The following is a 15,333-nucleotide window of genomic DNA, read 5'->3' as shown; positions in this document are numbered from 1 at the left end:
TCCAAGTAGGTTTCAACACTACCAACTTTGCCGATTCCACGAACGCATAGATTTCGAAAGCTGTGATTGTTAAAATTGCACTTATCATTTACCTCTTTTATTAGCGGAAGTTTGATAGTTTACAAGGATATTTTTACAACAAGTCAATACACTCACAACAAAGTTACATCATAGTAATTGAGCAAGCCATAATAACTATGTATCAAACTTATCAGAAATATATATATATATATATATACAATCCCCTTCTATTGAGGGATCCCTCAAATAATTTTATTTGAGGGACGCCCTTTAGGCAGCGGCGGACCCAGGAATTTTTCAGTGGAGGTGCAATTTTTAAAAGCTAAGAGCTCAAAAAAAAAAAAAACTAAACATCCTTATCATTTAAACAATACTAATGTTATTCATAATTAATTAAAAAAAATAACATTATAATTAACCTACAATTGTTGCCGACGAGATTTCATATCATGAAAACGTTGCATTATATTTGCATTACTAATACAAGAAAAAATATCTTTCTCAATGTAAACAACCAAGCTATCACTCAACCATTGATTCCCCATTTTGTTACGCAATGGTGTTTTCACAATATTCATAGCTGAAAAAGCTCTCTCAACCGAAGCTGTTGCAATGGGTAAAACTAAAGCCAATGTAACAAGTAAATACACATAGTTGTATATTCTACTCCTTCCTGTATTCACCAATTTTTCAGCCAGATCAGTAATTCCGTTCAATGATGAAAACTCTGTGCTGCTCTGCATATCAACAATATAAAGCCCAAGTTGATCTTCAAGCTTCATGAGGTCCCGGTCATTAAATTCTTGAGGGTAACAAGGACCCCTTTGTAGATAGGCTCTTCGGATTTGTTCTCGAAAATTGGGATTATAATAAGTCATTGGAGGTCTAAGTCCAGGGTCTGCAGGAAGATTAACCAATATTTCATCCAACTCAGTGACCTCCGATCGTTTTGGACTACCCGAATTATTCAAGGGAGGATGTGAACTAGATGGATTATTTGAAGGATTATTTGAACTAGCCGGATTATTTGAAGGAGGGTTGGAACTAGACGGATTATTTGAAGGAGGATTTGAACTACCCGGATTATTTGAAGGAGGATTTAAACTATTTCTCTTAAAGTACCGTTCCATAACTGTACAATTAAAAGAAAATAAGGGTTTGATGAATTTGGGTGATGTTAAGTTGGTCTTTTATAAAGAAAATTCTCAATCCCATTTAAATAAGGAATTTCCAAAACCCAATTGAATAAAGAGACTCCCAATTAAAACCCAATTAAAATAGGAATTATAGAAGCCCAATTTAAACCCAATTAACTTAGGAATTATAGAACCCCTTTGAAAAGCCACGAAATGGCCCAGCTTTTTTACTTTCAGTTTTTTTAAAAACCCTGGTCTAGTAGTGTCGTTACTTTCTGTTTTTTTAAAAACCCTGGTCCAAAACGACTTCGTTTTGGCCAGGGTAGTTAAAAAAAAAAAAGAGCAGCGCCTTTTAAAAAGCCTGGTCCAAAACGACATCGTTTTGGCCAGGCTTAGTTAAAAAAAAACAAGCGCGCGCGCCCTGCGTGCAGTGCACACAGCAGCAGCGCAGCTCCCACTTCGTTTGAGCATTTCGTCAAACAGGTTGCGCGCATCTATGGTCTGAAGCAGAGGTGCAACTCCAGCAGCTGTAATGGATTTTTCCGGCGACCGGAGGTGCAGGTGCACCTCCTTGCGCCTGCACAGGTCCGCCATTGCCTTTAGGGTACCCTACAATTTTTTTCTCAATAATCCAAACCATCTATTTTTTAGGCCTTCATTCATAGATCATCCTTACAAAAAATTAGACAAATCGGAAACCGTTTCGATATCCAATTATGTCCTACAAAATCAATGAACAACGGTGCATCAAGAAAGTACTCAAATTTCAATAACACAATTGAGTGGTCAAATCATATCGGATTCAAGTGATTTTTTGTAGAGATGATCTTTGAATGAGTATCTACAAAATAGACGGTTTGGATTAGTAAAATACAATCCGGAGTGGGGCCTACAAGGAGTGTCCCTCAAATAACTTATTTGAGGGATCCCTCAATGGAAGCTCTCTGTATATATATATATATATATATATATATATTGTCATCGATCTGTATAAGTCGACTGAAATCTCCTCCAACTAAGTAGTAAAGAGAACTACAACTAGATAAAAGGCTAATTAATTATTCAGAGGAACATAAAGTCATCGATCTGTAAAAGTCGACTGAAATATCCTCCAACTAAGTAGCAAAGAGAACTACAACTAGATAAAAGGCTAATTGATTATTCATAGGAACATAAAGTCGCAAAATCCACCATCAAGTATGTATTAATAAAGGTGACTACCAGAATCACTAATAACACAAAACAAACACACAAAAGGAGGAAAAGAGAGGAGATAGTGTCCCTATCCTAACGTTTTTTCTTCTATCTTTTGTGTGTTGGATTATTTATCCTCAATGCAGTGAAAATAACACAACTAAACGACAAAGTCTCTAATTAAGCAAGAGAAAGTGATGCCACTATGTAAAACATTTGTATATGCTCCAGTAGCTCTTTGGCATGTCTTGAGCTCCGTTGTTCCACTCTTGAAAACAACTCATTGCCAAGGTGCTCACCTATGTGTGCATCAATGAGCACTCCAGTCGCACTCCTACAAGTGTTGGCAAGGGCTTGACCAACTTCAGCTGCATCATCTGGTTGGTTGACTACAATGGGGCTTCCTCCTTTGAAAATCTCAAGCTTATTTATGGTGAATGAGCCATCAGCTTCCACTACTTCTCTGAAATCTTGTAAGCTTGAAGCATACACTGGAATGTTGAAACTGTCACGTTTCTCACTATTGATAAGACCCTGCAAAAAATTGATAATTAATATATACATCACAAGTTTATGTCAAAAGTAGTAGTATAAATTATACAAAAACATAATCTAAAGCTAAATATTTATTTGATTAAATTTATCATCATGTGGCTCAATGGAGTCTAGTTCAATGGAAGTGAAATTCTCCCATTATTTATTAGGGTCAGAGCCCCATTTTCGCAGGAAAAAGATGCAATTTACTCCACCGGCACCAACAATGAACATTCCTATTGTAATATATAACCAAGGTCAACGAGCTACTCAATTGATCCCATGATCAAAATATATGAACCGCCCAGCAGCCAACAATAGTTATTATTTTGCGACAGTATATATCATGATTACCTCTTGGACAAGATCATCCCAAGCACCCTGAATGTAGGTCCCCAAGAGAAGGCCTAGGCCACTTTGGTCAGTGGGGTCCACTGAGGTCCTGCCTAAACAGACAAGAAACATAGAGCCACCTTTCTTGAGCTCCTTGGCTCTTGACTTGAGAAAGCTTGCCAAGTCTGTCTGGAACTGCTTCTTGTATGCATTGGCTGTGCTCTCATTTGCTCCATGAATAAACACCCTTCCTTTGTTGTAGGCTGCTGATTTCATGTCTAGCACACTCTCTGGCACCTGGGTCCCACGCAACACATAAAAGAATTATCAACTAATATTAGAGGGCATCTTAACGAAATGCTAATGGAACTTGCTCAAAAGAGAGTCTCTACATAAACTTGTTTAGTCCTCTTTACACAATAAACATGAAGTAACAAGAAGTCCATGTATGCTCTCTTTTAAGTAAGTTCGGTTAGTATCTCATGAAATATTAAATAGTTGGGTTAATTTCAATTTGGTACTCTCCAGTTACTCTTAAGGCATTTTTGTATCTGTGATTTCAATTTTTATAATGAGGTACCTTATGTTTATAAATCTGTTGCAATGTGGCTCTGCAGTCTTACCGTTATAGAATTTCTGTTAGTGCTGATATGGCATATGTGGGCCGCCTTTTAAAACTTAAATTGCTTAAAAAATTAATAAAATATTAAAAAACCAATTAAAAACCAGAAAGTAATAATAACCCTTATCCCCATCCCGACCCCTTCCAACCTGCACCACCCTTGATGTGGCATGTTTATTATTATTATTACTTTCTGGTTATTAGCCAAAAATAATAAATGACCACACCAATACACATAAATAATAATACACCAAATACATATGTACAATAATAAAAATATTATAGCTAAACGAATCCCCACGGGTATTGACTTACGGACTAGAGATCTCAAGTTCGAATCCCCACGGCATCATAGTTTGTGTGTGTGTGTGAATCCCTCTCCCCTTTAGTTTAGACTATCGCTTGTACTACAACAACAAAATGCAATAACATACAAATTAATCTTTTTCCCTAAAAAGTAGTGATTAGGTAATTGTCGATCGGAAAATTTTGGTGATATATGCCAAAACAAAATACCTACATATCTAATACATGATAGGTAAATAGATAGGTACATATTCATGTAGAAAAAAAATAGGTGCATTATTTAGATATAAAAAAGTAGGTGCATAATTTATAAACTAAAATGAAAAGATAGGTACATTATTTACATTCATTTTAGATAGGTGAAAAATATATAGGTACACTATTTATCTATATGCACCTATATTTTTCAAGTACTTAATCTACATTAATGTAAAACTTACCTTACTTTTTTTTTAATATACATTAATGTAAGTGTATTCATTTGTATATTAATTTACCTATATTTTTAAGCATAATGATTTACTTATATTTGTATATACAATTAAAAATAGGCACATAGTAATTTTGATTTTAAAAGAATGGGTACATTAATTTATAAATGAAAATTAAATTAAAGAGAATTCGTAAGAATTGATGGAATGAAATTGGATATGTTGCAAAAAAGGAAAAATCCCACGCCAAAAGAAGACAAATGAATTGTAAAATAAACAAACAAAAACATTAAATGCCACCAATTTGGCTAAAATAAACGTTAAATTGCACCAAATCAATTGAAAAATAAAGTCAACAATGTAATAAGAAATCAACACAATTAATTGAGCAAAGGTAAACTATGAGAGGTACTTTTGGAATTAAAAAAGTAAAATAAATTATGTTAAGCTTGATTAGGTACGTTAGTTCCTCAGGTGGATGCTAGTCATCAAATTTTACTTATAAAAGTTAGGGTATTATTTATAGAAAAATAAACTGATGGGCTGCAAATAAGGAAAAATACGTTTCAAGGGAAAAGCCAAATTTACTATTGAAAAATTAACCCTAACTATTTCAACGGTATTGTTTGCACTACATTTGTCATCAACAACCTAGAATTCTTTACGTATTATATTACACTATAAACAATAATTGCTTGAGAAAATGATAAAAAAGTCATTTACACAAGACAAAATGTTAAAATGGTCCATCCCCTTCAAAATTGGACAAACCGGTTGAGCGACAGTGACATGAGGGACTGGATCATTTTGTCTTGGTGCCCTCCTATTGGTCATTATATGATAAAGCCCCTAATTGCTTTGTACTTTTATTTGGTCATCAGTAGTTCTTATCGCTTATTCTTAAAACAATAAACAGTAAAGTAATTATGTGACTAATTATTAGCTAGTAAGTATCTACACAACCAATAATGGATTAATTACCTGTGAGAGCCAATGCAAAGAAAACGCCGAGTGAAAAACGTCAATGGACCTTGAAGGAAAAAGTCGCCGGTAGAAGGAGCCGGGTACCCCTGCAGCGAAGTAGGAGTGGTGGCTGTCGGCTGCGACGGTCTCCTCCATGCTACCACCGTGGTTGGCCATAGGAGGGAGGAACTGGAAGAGGGTGTTGAAGTCATTGCTAGGGAGATCAGAGAAAAAGGCCGAGAACTCAGGCGGGTGATATCCCAAGGACTCATAGCGCTTGGCCATGTGTTTGATGATCACGTCTACGATGTAGATGGTGTTGCTTCCACTTGAGCATCCAAGGTCCACAACCACAAAGGGGGCGTCTCGAGAGCTCAGTTGCACTCTGTCTAGGGTTTCTTTAAGCAGGGGAAGCATGGATCTTGCATGTTCGGCCTGAAAAATTAAGGACACAATTATTTGGGCACATAAATTAAGCAAATTGAAACATATAGAACAAATGAGAAAATTTTGAAATTTTGAAAAAAAAAACAATTAATATAATGGACTAATTACCTGGGATTTGGAATTTTTAGCATAGCTTAACTCTCCTTTGCCTCCTTTCATGCTTAGTATCTTCTCGAGCTTTATACTTGAAACTATAACATTGTCTCCCTTGGAAGCCATGAATATGATTAATTAATAAGAAGTATTTGTAATAAGATTCATACTGTGGTAAGGGTGAGAGAGAGGGAGGGTGTTGTTTTTCAGAAGTGTGATATAGTGCATTTTGGAGTGCCATGATGCCGAGCTATCTCTTTCAATTGTGTTCCCTAATGTGCACCCAGTTGGCACAATGCTCCTCAGCCTATATGTTTGTCTTATCATTTTGTAAGAACTTGATGAATTTTCAATCTTATGGAAATTTTTCATATTAATATTATTGTCCTTAAATTATTATACTTCAATGTTCTAGAGATGTTGGTAGTTTCTAGTTTATTTGATTTTTTGACAATTTACCACACAAACTTTGTATTTGACGCTAATGTATAACCTCTGTTAACTTTCATGTATTCTTTCGTTAAAAATGTCCAAAGACACCTTAAATTATTATTTTTTTGCTCATAAAGATAAGAATTTCATTGATATGACAAATTACAGAGAATTGATCAATAGAAAAGACCCCTAAAATGGAGGGTTTTAACCAAAAGATGAAAATAGAAATTCAACACAAAGGCGAGAATGAGCGAAAATATTGACAATAAAACCAGGTCACTAGAAGCCAAACCATGAGGAACACAGAGCAATCGCACTGCAAAGGAGCGCCGAAATGTTATTGAGACTGTGGTTTTCTTTACGCATTGGGTGCAATTCACGCAGAAGTTGTTGATCCAAGTCCTTTAACTTTTGCGCCACATAAGATTACATGCCTTTTTTTAATTTATTGACATTTACATTTATTTATTTTATTCCAATTTTGCACCTAATTAAAACATAAATAAGGTAAATTATGAATTCGTAAAATTGGTAAGTTATTGATTTGTAGGACATTAATTATCATATTTGATTTGAATTTAATTGCAAATCTATTTATTGAATTTTGAAATTTTTCCACGGTATAGTGACATCAAAATTTGTAATAAGAGTTCATGAAAATTTCATACCTTAACAATAGGTAAGGTACCTATGCAGGTAATTAAACCCATAAATTACCTCTAGTCCAGGTAATTAAATCCATAAATTACCTCTAGCCCAGGTAATTGAACTCATATAATATCTTGGTATGGATCTTCAAACTCATATTGAGATAAAAATCCATACAAAATTTCTTTGGAAAACCAAAAAAAAAAAAACTATTACATGGAAGTCAAGTACGCATGTATGTATATATATATATATATATATATATATATATATATATATATGAAACTCCAGAAAAAATTGCTTAATAAGAAAACTCAACAAAAAAAAAAAAAAAAACTTACATGTAAGGCAGGTACATATATATATACAAGGAAATGCATACACATACATACACACACACACACACACATATATATATATAAGGAAACACTGAATTTTAGGAAAGTGTTTTCATATAATTCCATTTATGATAGTGGCATATCTTGTAAATTTTTAAAAAATTATGGACATACTAATTACTTAATTGGTGAGATTGGACTGCAATAAAAAAAAAAGAGCATATGGACTGCATCTATTACATCTTGATGAAAATGAATCTATATCTAAGAAACCCTATCTTTTATCAAATTTCAAAGTGCCATTTTCTTGTTTTTATGTTTTTCTTCTCTTCCTCTACCCATTCTCAATCTCTTTTTGTCTTATTTCCAAATTAGTAAACTATATATAGTAAGTTAATATGAAAGCTTCCTGGACTCTATGACTTGAAGAAATAGAAAGTTGTAATTCGAGGGATGTTATCTGTGATGAAGAAACATCTTCGAATTGGAAGAAAAAATCTGTCTAATATGCTTTCTTTTTTTGAGTACAAGCGATAGTCTAAACTACAGGGGAGGGGGGGTTTCTCACACACACACTACTATGACGCCATAGGGGTACAAACTTGAGACAACTGATTTGCAAACCAAGACCCTTTTCCACTAGGATAGACCCCATTGGTAACTGTCCAAGGTTCTTCACTTCAATTTAATGAAGTAGAAGAGAATGAAGAAGAAGAAGTTGAACATGAAGTTCCGCCACAATCTCCTCAAGTAGCAAGTCCTTCAACACCACAATCACCAGGTTTCAGTTCTAGTTCAACTCCAAGAAAGAAAATGAATCTCAGTGGAGTATTTACTAGTTGTTATGTGTCATTGAACCAAAGAGTTTTGAAGAAGCTGTGAATGATGTAGCTTAGAAGAAAGCTATGGAGGAAGAAATTTCTGTCATTGAGAAGGAATCCATTTGGGAATTAGTGGATACCCCTGCAGCCCTCACTCCTATTCAGTGAAACCATCTATCTCTTCCACAACACACGCCTCTTTAGTCTCAACCAACAATCTACACCCGAAAGAGATAAAGGAAAAAACAAAAACAAAAACGAAAGTTTGTAATCTTAAGATAAGAAAGTCTGCCAGTTTGACAAGGTTTTCTCAAGTCAAACTCACGCCCAGTTATTCAAGCTCAAACTTAGGTTCCCAGTTGCAACCAATTATTCAAGCTGGAACAAATGATAATATTAGCCTCATGGATCAGATCTATTAGCCCATGGCACAATCTGAGAGACTCATCAAGCCAAATCATGCCACAACATGAAAATTGAAAGAAAACATGAGATTTGGAAGAAAATCAAAACGGAAAATAAGTATTAAAGACTAACCTGCGTTTTGGAAATGTCGGCATCTTCTTTGCCTCCATCCAAGTTCTCAACCTCCATGTTAGAAACAACCACATGCTGTCCATCTGAAGCCATATTTATCAGAAATATAATTCTATGGTTCTAGGGTGAAATGATGCTAAATTGTTCAAAGCATATACAGTGAGAGGCAAAGTATTTGTATATGTACAATTATAGATCGCGATGTAGACCCAAAATGGGTAACCAGCAAGACAATTGTAGAATGAAAAGATGGTGCAAATTCATGGAACCTGTAGCCCTGTTGAGTGCATGCAATCAATCACCCTTCTAAATATACCTATAAACTATGTACGGGTGTATTAAATTAGGATTTAAAACGGTGTTGCACATTCTAGAAAATATCATGAAAATATACAAGATAAATATCTTCTTTTATCCTTTAATTTTTTTTTTTTCCGATTCAAGCTTTAATTTCTTAAAAGATAATAACAATAATAATTCTTTGGTTTTGATGATTTAGGTGTTGGGTTTTGATTTGTACCCAATTGGGGCGTAAACTCATTTGCTTCGCAGAATGAATTTTTTGAGAATGAAACTCACATGTATAATCTCACAAAATGGGAATGGGAGATTTTTATTCCTGTGTTTGGTAACGTTGGGAAATAAGGACCAGGAAAGGTTACTTTCTCTCATTCCCATATTTAGTATGTGCAATTTTGGAAATGAAAAGCTGTTGATTTTTCTAATAATACCGTTTATTTTTCTATTTAAAGTTACTATTGAAAAGTGGTATTTAAAAATTAGAATAGGGGTAAGTTAGTTCCAAAAAAATTCATTAAATGTTTTCCCAAGTGGGAGGAACACAGTTTCTAGAAATTTAAAAATTCACCAAAAGCATTGGTTTATGGCTGCAATTGCACTTGAGAGAAGTACAGAAAATAGTTGAAAACTGTAGTCACTCACATATATATGCAGTCATTAGAATTAGTAGTGTCTCGATCACGATCACCAACCCAAAACGTTGTCGTCTTCGTTCGTTCCTTCTATATCTTCTTCTTCTTCCTTCCTAAGCCCAAGCATTAGGAAGGCCCAAATCAGTAGGGTCAAAACTAAATTTCCAACCAACTTATACTATTCCATTAATCACATTCACATAAACTAATAAAGTTAGTACTAGTACTTTATTCAGTCAAATTTTCAATGTGAAATTTTATATTTTTTAAAAAAATTTAAAAATAAATAAATAAAATACTAAACTTTAAAACTTAGTAAATTACCATGAAGAAAAATATCCAAGATCAACTAGCAATATATTGCTAGTGCTTGCTCTGTCATTCGGCTCACCTCTAAAATGTGATAATTAAGGTGTGAGAGAATGAACAAACATTGAAAAAATGCAATTGACAAATCAATATATTAATTGAATTAGTAGCTTAGTCTTACCCAACTCAATTTTCTCCAAACGTCATAGAACTTGAGCTCTTCTTGTTCCTTGTAAAAGAAAAATTCATCCGCTTACCCAATCACTTGTACAAATTAGGGCCTCCATCACTTTTGGAGTCAAAGAAACATGAAAAGGATACAACCATCCAAAATGAATGTAGATTCTAACAATTTAAGTTGAGGATATTTAGGATTTTAAACATCCCACCACAAATACTTATCCGCTTTGTTTCTTATCTCAACCACATCATTCTCTTGTCTCAACTTCATAAACTCAGCAAATCTTTTGACCTCAGTATCTTCTTCATCATTTATCATAAGTTTATATCCCTCATCCTCTCCAAAATGGAATCAATGTAAGCTTGGGAAGCCCGGGGGTCGGCCATACTATAGTCCTCATATATGCGTTAAAAGGTCCTTGTTACATTTTCCGGCCAAATGCTATATTTGCAGTAATTTTCACCCTACTATTAATTGGAGCAATTTCCGGCAACTCTCGGTGTAAATATCCTTTACATCTCCCTTTACACCCATGCAATGAAGATGTTCTCATACTTAACCATTTGAAAGGAATTTAAAATAAATAAATTACTAATTACTGTACCAAGTACACTAATTTCATAGGCTGCTTGAATTCTAAATTTGGAGGGGAAATGAGGGTTGGTTGAGTTGCTAAGGATCGTTCTCTTCGCTATCAAGGCCTAGGTTCAAGTCCCGCTGTCGTTAATCCCTCTTGGTGGGTAATCTATAAAAACCAAAAAAGGGGCTAAGACCCCCTTTGTAAGTCCTCAAAGAGGCCTTGGTATGCCTGACCCTAGGATGGGGTAGCCTCCCCTCCCCTTAAACTTTTCTTCATTAAAAAAAATAGATTTGTGAGGTGTGCGTCTTGATTTAAAACAAAGGTGGAGATTAAAAGTTAAAACTACTTAATTGTTGTCATGTAAATTTAATATAACAAATCTGATTACACCACAAAACATAATAAGACAATGAAATATGACCCTAAATACAATGGCTATGAAATTGAACACAGAAACACTGCAACATATTTGTGCTCTATGGCATCTACAACAAACTGTTATGCATTTTGAGTTACATCCAAAAGAAAATTCAAATGAAGAATCATAAATACATCTATAAATTTATAAGAGTTAAGTATAAAATAAACAAAACAAAACCCAATAAGAAATATTAACCAAGAGACTTCTGTCTAACGAGTAACAAAGAAAGTTTGATGTCTCCTTCTACTGAGTATATACTCTAATACCGGTATTGGAAACCTTGTTCAGCATATTGCAGCTTCAAAAGAATAATAACTAAGACCAAAAAAAAAAAAATGTACACATTACTTCTTTTATTTTTCTCACTCTATTTAGGTGAAACAAGGCTCTCCAAGTAGGTTTCAACACTACTAACTTTGCCGATTCCACGAACGCATAGATTTCGAAAGCTGTGATTGTTAAAATTGTACATAACTAACTTTTCTCCAAACACCATCAAATCATAAGACTTTGTCCAGAAACCAGAATGTGACAAGTCCCAATATGGGATGGAGACCCTCATTTTAGTCCAAGACTTGCCAACTCTATATTCCTTCATGACCCAAAACTCATTGTATGTTGTTTGATCATAATCACCCTCATGCGTTACACATAACCATTCCCTGAAGACCCCGAGCTTAATACGCCTAGTTTGAGAAGAGTTGAATTCGCGCGGCAGTGGCATTTCTAGTACAAACTCCTGATCTTCTGTTAAAATGAGAGAGACGATCAACAAAGACGAGTGATCATCATCATCTCCGATGACTCTTGTCCCCAGCCAATGGAGATTTCCATTCAGCAGGGTCCCTTTATTTCGACATGGATAGATGTGGTAGGGAAATAGGTACGGAATCTGTCGCCAAGAATTGGTTTCCTATGTATACACATCAAACTCAACCCCTTCATCCATGTAGATGACGCCATTGACGACCTTGTGTTGATGAGTGGAAGAATCAAATCCAAACCCATATACGTTACAAAAGTAGCGGTCATCAATTTTATATTGGGTTGGCATTTTCGTTAGTTTCTTGGATTGCCTTGTTGCTGGGTTAACCAAATATAACTGCGAGTCATACAAAAACATGCATAACAACAAGCCGTTGCAGCAACCCAACATGGACACCGAAATACCTGATAACTCGCTATAAACATACTGGAGCTCCGTGGCTGTTGTTACTAATAAATTACTATCACCAACCTCGTCATCGTCATCATCGAAATCGAAACTGTTACGATTGCGATTATCGTGATCGTATGATGCATCTTCTTCGTTGTTATGATTGAGAAACTCATCATCGTAGTCAAGGTGCATAGAGTGGAGGCCATTACCTGCGGCATCAGTAAATATGACTCTTCTTCTTCTTCGGAAGAGTAGATCATCTTTATCCTCCCCAATGCCTTTGTACAAGTGCGATGCAACAAAACTGGGGTTGTCGGAGATTAGGGAACTCCATGGCTTTGAGACACACTTGAAGCGGCATAAGGACTTCACTGGTAGCCTTGATAGAATCTCCTCTATCATCGTTGATGGAAGCTGGCCATTAGTAGAGTTAGAGTTTCCGGCGATCGTTAGCCCCGGCGCTTCCATTTTCTTTCTTTCTTCTTCTTCTTCTTTCTAACTACTTGATAGAGAAAAGAAAATTAATGATTCGGTACCTCTAGCTTCTTCTTCTTCCTTTGTACGAAAGTGCATGTGGGTTAATAACTTGTGTTATATAATATTAAAGCTCCAGGAGAGATAACTTATATATTTATTAGGTTAATCATATTCTATTCGTGTTTGATTCTCTACTGAACAAGGAATCCACTAGCGTTAAGGACCCAAAGGTGCGTACAGACGTAGTTAACAAGGAGTCTGATTGAAACTCTCTTTATTTTTTTTTATTGAAACTCTTTCCTCTAACCCTAACCCTAACCCTGTGGCCCACTAAAATACAGGATGGCATTAACCCTAACTTTGTGTCTGCAGTCTGTTAGCAATATTGGCATCTTGTGTGATTGTCACCTTGTGAAACACAAAGACATGAAACACAAGACAACCCTTGTCTCATGGCACTTGTCTCATTCCTTGTTTTAGGGAATACTTTTCTTGAGCAATGTAATCCTTGTCTTAGGGAATGTTTCATGGAATGTTTTAGGGTTATTACATGTATATATGTTTTGATGTGTAATAGAATGAACATAAGTTGAAATCAGAAAATATGCATAGCTTCCAAATTCTCTACACTCTCCATTATCTCTACTCAACCTTCAATATCTCCTCCTAATTTGACATGGTATCAGAGCAGCGATCTTGCTGACTCTAGCCTCGAATCGTTGCTGCAATCATGGGAGAAAACGACTTCTTTCCCACTGAAAGTAGCACCACTGATCCGGCTACTCCTTCTACCTTCACAGAATTTGCTACTCAAATGGCTGAGTTGATGAAGACACAAGCATCAACATCTACTACGACTCCGACTCCGACAATTACCTACAAAACCTCCTCTGCACAAATTGGCATTAAATTGGATGGCTCCAACTATGCCTTATGGTCTCAAGTTATATATTGAGATGTATGTTGCTGGCAAAGACAAGCTGGGATACCTCACGGGTGAACTCCCAGCACCTTCTCAAACAGACTCTACATTCAACCGATGGTGGACAGAAAATGCAATTGTGAAAGGGTGGCTAATCAACTCCATGGAGCCAAGGTTGATTGGCAACTTCATTAGATTCCCGACGGCCAAAGGAGTATGGGATGCAATAGCCACAACTTACTTTAATGGCACTGACACCTCCCAGGTGTATGATCTTAAAAGGCGAATCTCCCGTATGCGACAAGGGGGAGGCTCGATTGAAACTTACTACAATGATCTCCAAGGCTTATGTAGAGAAATCGATTTTCGTCGTCCAAATGAAATGAAGTGTGAGCTGGATATCAAGAAATACTATGATATCATCCAAGAAGATCGAGTTTATATTTTCTTGGATGGTTTGGATGACCGACTTGACAAAGCCCGAAGTGATGTGCTCCAAATGAGTCCATTCCCTACAGTAGAGCAAGCCTATGCTCATGTTCGACGAGAAGATATTCGACAAGCTGTGATGTTAGGAGCTCCAACACCAACCGGAGTAGGATTGGCAACAAAAGGAACATACCGACCCTCTCACCCAACTCCAACCCCAGTTGCTGCTTCTCTCCAACTACAGACCACTACCAACAAGACGACTACTCCACCACCTTCTCGACCCAAGGCTCACATAGATGGGAGTGGTTGCACTCACTGCGGGAATCAAAAACACACTCGAGAAAACTGTTTTAAATTACATGGCTATCCAGATTGGTGGGCGGGTCTCAAGGCTCGTAAACTTGCTGGTGGAGGAACGGGTCGTACTGCCCTTGTCACCATGGACTCTCCGATAACATTAATTCCTCATGAAGAATCTACCTCAGCACCAGAAAAGAACTCTTCATCTTTTAGTGACTCAGGTAACTGCGGATATGTATTTCATACATCATATACAAGTGACTCCACATGTTGGATTATTGATTCAGGAGCCACAGATCATATGACGTTCGATCCAACTAATTTTCTAAGTACAACTACACCACAACGAACAAGTATTGCCAACGCAAATGGTGTTACCTCTCCCGTGGTCGGTGCTGGAACCATTGGCCTCTCTCCATCCCTTATTCTTCAAAATACTTTGCTTGTCCCATCGTTGTCTAATAAATTGATGTCTGTTGGCCAAGCTACTGAGCAACTAAATTGTTGTGTACTCATGTATCCCGACTTCTGTTTATTTCAGGATATTCTCACCAAGGAGATCATTGGTCGTGGTACTAAGAGAGGGGGGTTGTACTATGTGGATGATTTCAGTATGGGAAAGGCACATAGTGTGAAGCACTCATCGACTTGGAAGGATCGACAACTTTGGCTATGGCACCGACGTTTGGGGCATCCGTCTTTTGGCTATATGAGACATCTATTTCCAGATTTGTTTTCAAATTCCTGTACCACTGATTTCC

The 15,333-nt window shown here is 36.2% G+C and overlaps 1 protein-coding gene and 1 pseudogene across 1 annotated transcript; both read right to left on the bottom strand.

The window, feature by feature from the left end:
* Nucleotides 1-2,531: 2,531 nt before the first annotated feature.
* LOC110752403 (indole-3-acetate O-methyltransferase 1-like) lies at nucleotides 2,532-8,952 on the bottom strand. Its single transcript, XM_021953047.2, has 5 exons — nucleotides 8,860-8,952; nucleotides 6,096-6,194; nucleotides 5,559-5,975; nucleotides 3,240-3,515; nucleotides 2,532-2,885 (listed from the first exon to the last, which is right to left on the bottom strand). The coding sequence occupies exons 1-5, from the start codon at nucleotides 8,950-8,952 to the stop codon at nucleotides 2,532-2,534; spliced, it is 1,239 nt and encodes a 412-aa protein (XP_021808739.2).
* Nucleotides 8,953-11,649: 2,697 nt separating this feature from the next.
* Nucleotides 11,650-12,909, bottom strand: LOC110752405 (F-box/kelch-repeat protein At3g06240-like; annotated as a pseudogene).
* Nucleotides 12,910-15,333: the final 2,424 nt, after the last annotated feature.

The sequence above is a fragment of the Prunus avium genome, chromosome 4, assembly GCF_965620075.1.
Source record: "Prunus avium chromosome 4, drPruAviu1.hap1.1, whole genome shotgun sequence".
Taxonomy (NCBI): domain Eukaryota; kingdom Viridiplantae; phylum Streptophyta; class Magnoliopsida; order Rosales; family Rosaceae; genus Prunus; species Prunus avium.
This window is presented reverse-complemented; position numbering and strand designations above follow the sequence as displayed.

Bases quoted from the DNA above. Each gene is read 5' to 3' on its own strand.
- LOC110752403 (XM_021953047.2), bottom strand. From the start codon at position 8,952: ATGGCTTCAGATGGACAGCATGTGGTTGTTTCTAACATGGAGGTTGAG. The intron at 6,195-8,859 runs GTTAGTCTTTAA...ATGGCTTCCAAG, and splicing joins CCGACATTTCCAAAACGCAG to GGAGACAATGTTATAGTTTC. The intron at 5,976-6,095 runs GTAATTAGTCCA...TTAATTTTTCAG, and splicing joins CTAAAAATTCCAAATCCCAG to GCCGAACATGCAAGATCCAT.